This window comes from Sprattus sprattus (genome assembly GCF_963457725.1).
Source record: "Sprattus sprattus genome assembly, chromosome: 20".
NCBI classification, from domain to species: Eukaryota; Metazoa; Chordata; class Actinopteri; order Clupeiformes; family Clupeidae; genus Sprattus; species Sprattus sprattus.
In genome coordinates this window covers 4,317,360-4,322,359 of record NC_137918.1, presented here as the reverse complement: position 1 = coordinate 4,322,359, position 5,000 = coordinate 4,317,360, and the positions used below count along the sequence as shown (strand labels likewise).

General features: G+C 48.3%; 1 protein-coding gene across 1 annotated transcript in view; it reads right to left on the bottom strand.

Moving 5' to 3' along the window:
• Window positions 1-5,000, bottom strand: part of csmd2 (CUB and Sushi multiple domains 2) — a gene marked incomplete at both ends in the record, with an annotated part of 361,116 nt that overhangs the window by 65,060 nt on the left and 291,056 nt on the right. The window contains one exon of the mRNA XM_080858785.1: window positions 1,942-2,119. Within this exon, the coding sequence (XP_080714911.1) occupies window positions 1,942-2,119 (178 nt within the window). The remainder of the gene's footprint in view (window positions 1-1,941; window positions 2,120-5,000) is intronic.

Sequence of the window (5,000 nt, the reverse complement as noted above, 5' to 3'; positions counted from 1 at the left end):
AGAGCAACTAGGGTAATAACTGAATAACTAAAAATACAAAAAGGTAATTGTGAGATGATTAGCAAACATATTCTTCTTCTTCTATGCAGAGTTCAATGAACAGCTTTAAAGGTCTCGGAGAGGCGGTCTGATCAAAATGAATACATACAAAAATAAAGATGACACATGACAGCCACCTGCTTCAGGCACATGGTACAAACCATGGTGTGTTTGAGAGAGAGATATTGGAGCCAAGTAAGGGGGGGAAGGGGGGGGGGGGGGGGGTCGGTGTGTTAGGGAGGGGGCCCAGGGCTTAACCATGCATGTCAGTGGCCCTCCCTGCCTGGGTAGAGTTCTGCATGGAGCATAGAGCACACACACACACACACACACACACACACCAACATCCTATTAATTAAACTCCACACGGAGCCTGGCATCCTGACAACTCAGTGCTCTCCCAGCGAGGACAAGGAAGTAGAGCGAAGGAGGGAGGGAACGAGGGAACGAGAGAGAGAGAGAGAGAGAGAGAGAGAGAGAGAGAGAGAGAGAGAGAGAGAGAGAGAGAGAGAAGACAGCGAGGGAGAGGAAAGAGTGTAGGGAGCAAGGGACAGATAGAAGGACAATGAGGAGGACAGAAAAGGAAAAGAGATGGAGGAGCTGGATGGAAGGAGAGACAGAAAGAGGGAGTGAGGAAAAAGAGAGAGACAGATAGATGGACAGTAAGGCGATTAAATGCAGAGGGGGCGATAGAGAGGGAAGAGAGCGAGTGAGAGAAATTGATGGAGAGAGAGATAGGGGGAAGATGGGAGTAGAGGGGGAGAGGGGAATAGAGGAGAGAGAGAGTGAGACAGAGGGAAGAAGAAGTGAGAGTGATGACGAGAGAGTGAATGAAGGAGAGAAAATTAGCAATTAGCGAGCCAGAGAAGGATTATCCTGAGAAGTGGACCTTGCCTCTCACACTCACAGCCAGCCCCAGGTGATGGCAAATAATAAACAGAGAGAAATGGACAAACAACAAACAAGTGTGTGAAGGATGCAGAGTTATACAAACAGGATATCATCATCATCATCATCATCATGCCTGGGATGTCAGGGTTTACTGACCCAGAATAAGACGAATGGATATTTAGCAGGGGGTCAGGTTGTTAGCTTCAGCCAATTAGCATTAAACATTGTGGTGCCAAGAAACCTTTTTCCCTTTGGCTAGCTTGAATCATGCACTTAGTGCGGCCAATCAGCAAAGCGTTCCAGTTACTGTGGCCAATCAGCATAGCGTTCCAGTTACTGTGGCTAATCAGCATAGGGTTCAAGTTAATGTGGCCAATCAGCATAGGGTTCAAGTTAATGTGGCCAATCAGCACAGGGTTCAAGTTACTGTGGCCAATCAGCACAGGGTTCTAGTAACTGTGGCCAATCAGCATAGGGTTCCTGTTACTGTAGCCAATCAGCACATGGTTCCAGTTACTGTAGCCATTAGTCATGTGGCGTTCGCCTCTCATGTAATTGCCTCTTTTTGATAAACCAGTGGAAAAATGTCTGTACAAAAAGTTTTCCACCTTTATGAGTTCTCTGCAGAGAACCAGATGAAGACCTGAGAAGGTGGAAACGTTGTTTGAGCGTTAATAAAAAAAAAACACAGTTTGTGTGGTGACTTTTTTCCAGTAGTCTCTGGATTCTCCCTGTCCTGCACGTGGACTTCCTGCTCTTATACACTTCCTGTGTTGGTGCCAGAACTCAGCAACATAAAAAAGAGCCTGGGCTCTGTAAAGCACCTTGAGACAATTTTAATTGGATTGAATAAAGATGCCTGCTGCTAGAATACAGTAGAGCTGGCCATTGGAGTGAACCAGGAGGGGTAGTCTCCATGTTGTTTCCTTGGTGGTTGGGTCACAGTCCAGACCTATATAATATCTTCATGTTTTTTTTTTTTTATTGGTGGGGGGAGGGGGGGTTACTTACCAGACCGTGATGAAGTCATGTGGACCGTGCACTCGTAGCTCGGTGAAGTTGATCCGCACGCCCATCCCCACGGCAACCGTGATGAGCCAGGTGCAGTCGGCAGAGCTGGGGTAGTCCTCGGGGTAACCAGGGGAGAAGATGGTGCCATTCTCTGACGTCATGTTGCCTCCACACGGCACTGGGTGAGTAAAACAGGGTTGGGAACAGATGAAGTACAAAGCTTGATGTCAAGGTATCAGCATACATATATACACACTCACACAAGAACACACACACACACACACACACACACATAAGAACACGCACATACATGTGAACACACACACACCCAAATATTCACATGGATACACTCGTTCTAACACAGACACCAGCACACACACACACACACACATTTATTCTGGGACTGACACATTCACACACTTGTTCTTACACACACACACACACACACACACACACACACACACACACACAAATATTCACATGGATACACTCGTTCTAACACAGACACCAGCACACACACACACACACACACACACACACACACACACACACACACACACACACACACACACACAAATATTCACATGGATACACTCGTTCTAACACAGACACCAGCACACACACACACACACACACACACACACACACACACACAACACACATCTATTCTAGGACTGACACATCCACACACTTGCTCTTTATTCTCGCTCCCTGTCTGCCCTTTTGGGATAGTGTAAAGGCCAGAGATTAGGGGGGAAAGCCTGTTAGCTGGGGAGGCCTCGCTCTAGAATGTTCCGGAGAGATAAAGACCCAGCCTTCCCCTAGAAGCAGTGAGTCGGGCAGGGGTGGGGGGGGGGGGGGGGGGTGTAGGAGGAGGAGTGGTGGTGGGGGGCAACAAAGACTTGTTATGTGTTGTGCCCCCCCCCAGAAACACACACACACACACACACACACACACACGCACACACACGCACACACACACACACAAAGTCAGACATCACCCTGACATGCCCCAAGGTTCATGCAAATCTCCCTGTTATAAACCCTCTCCAGCACTGTGTTTTGCATTTCCATACAGGCCCGAGGAGCAAGAGAGCACTTTTTAGGGGTGGCCCACACCTTGGTGCATGTTCCCACTGCAGGGTCGCTTTTGGGGGAGACATAAGTGCCGACGTGGGGGGGGGGGGGGGGGGGGGGGGGCAGCCGTGGGGGACACGGGTGATGTAACACCCCTCCCATTCACTGAAACCCAATGCAATGGAGTCAAGAAGGGACTCACACAGAAGGTGATGCACACTCACAAACCCTACCTGCTAGGGTATCTGTATGTTTGTGGGAGAAATAGTTCAAGGTCCAAGGACCTTACAGGGTTGTTTATTGTAGGCAAATGAGCTTAATGAACAAAGCACAATACCTCACTCTTGTGAAAACAGCTAAATAAATTAAAGCTTACAGAGTTAACTTGTTGAGGTTATCATCACTGATTAAACACAAGCGAAACGTCAGCTGAAATATAAGCTTTAATTAATCATAGGGGTGCTGGTATATTCATTTATCAAGTCATTACAGCTGCCTTGAAGCCATTTGATCGAGTGTAAGCAACTTTACAGCCAAATTGAAATGTTGACTTTACCCTGGGTTAATCCCAAACGGTATCTGAACAATCTCCTGTTGACTGGTCTGGTGTTGCCGCTGGACAGATACATAGTTATTTTGTGAAGCGACATTAGGTGACGTCAACGTTTCTGTAGTTGCTACACTGCGGCGACTTCATCGTGTCTGTAGTTGCTACACTGCGGCGATGTCATCGTGTCCGTAGTTGCCTCTGTTCTACTCTCTTCTCAGTTTTCTTCTCTTCCCTGCTCTCTTCTTCTCCCCTTTTCTCTTGTCTTCCTCTCTCCCCTCTTCTCTCGTCCTCCTCTATCCCTCTCTCCTTCTGCATGGCCGATTGGTCTAACAGACAGATAGCGCTTGGAGGCCAATGCCGCTGTCACGGTAACGGTAGCTGCATAGATGCTGCATGAAGTCTCACCTCAGCGACTATCGAGCACTCACAAGAGTAGCGGATAAAGCTCAAAAAAGTTTCTACCTGTGTAGATAAGACTTGACATCTTTTAAGATGCAGTTCTTTATACACTCAGCTCAGCTTCAAGGTCTAGCTAACTCTTAACACCCCCACCCCCTCACACACACACACACACACACACACACACACACACACCCCTTGTCTTCCTTGTCCTTCTCATTTCCTGTCTCCTCCACTACGTTAGCAGAGGAGTGGCTACGCTAATCCCAAATGTCCGCCTCCCTCTCCTGTCGTCTCACCTGCTAAATGAAGTATTGATCAGGGCATTGATTAAAAAGGGGAAAAGGGGGCGCTGAAACACGTGGCACTATTGGGTATGAGTGCGTGCGCACTGGCGCTATCGATTGCTGGGGGCAAAAATGTGTCGCCAGGGAGTGTGTAAGAGACTTCAGTCCCAGATATGCTGCTCAAGGGCCAGCACACACTGGGAGAGAGAGAGAGAGGAGAGAGAGAGAGAGGGAGAGAGAGAGAGAAAGAGAGAGAGAGAGAGAGAGTGAGAGAGAGAGAGAGAAAGAGAGAGGGAGAGAGAAAGTGAGGGAGGGAGAGAGAGAGAGAGGGAAAGAGAGAGGGAGAGAGAAAGGGAGAGAGAGGGAGAGAGAGCAGGTGGGATGAAGTGAGCATCGATCAACTCACTAATTCACCTGAGGGGAAATCTATGCCACCCATAGAGCTCAGAGAACAGGAGCCCGACCTGGGGTGGGGGTTTGGTTGGCAGGGGGACTGGACACACACACACACACACACACACACACACACACACACACACACACACACACACACACAGACACACAGACACACACACATACAAGACATAAAAAGGCAAAAAAGTAGAAACATCAGCAAGTTTGAATAACATTAAAAAATTCCCCCTCTTTTCTCATCTCATCTCTTCCCGTTGTTCCTGTTCTCTGCAGTTGCTCCTGTACCACTGCAGGGGCCTCACTGCTATAGACTCACCTCACCTCACCTCACC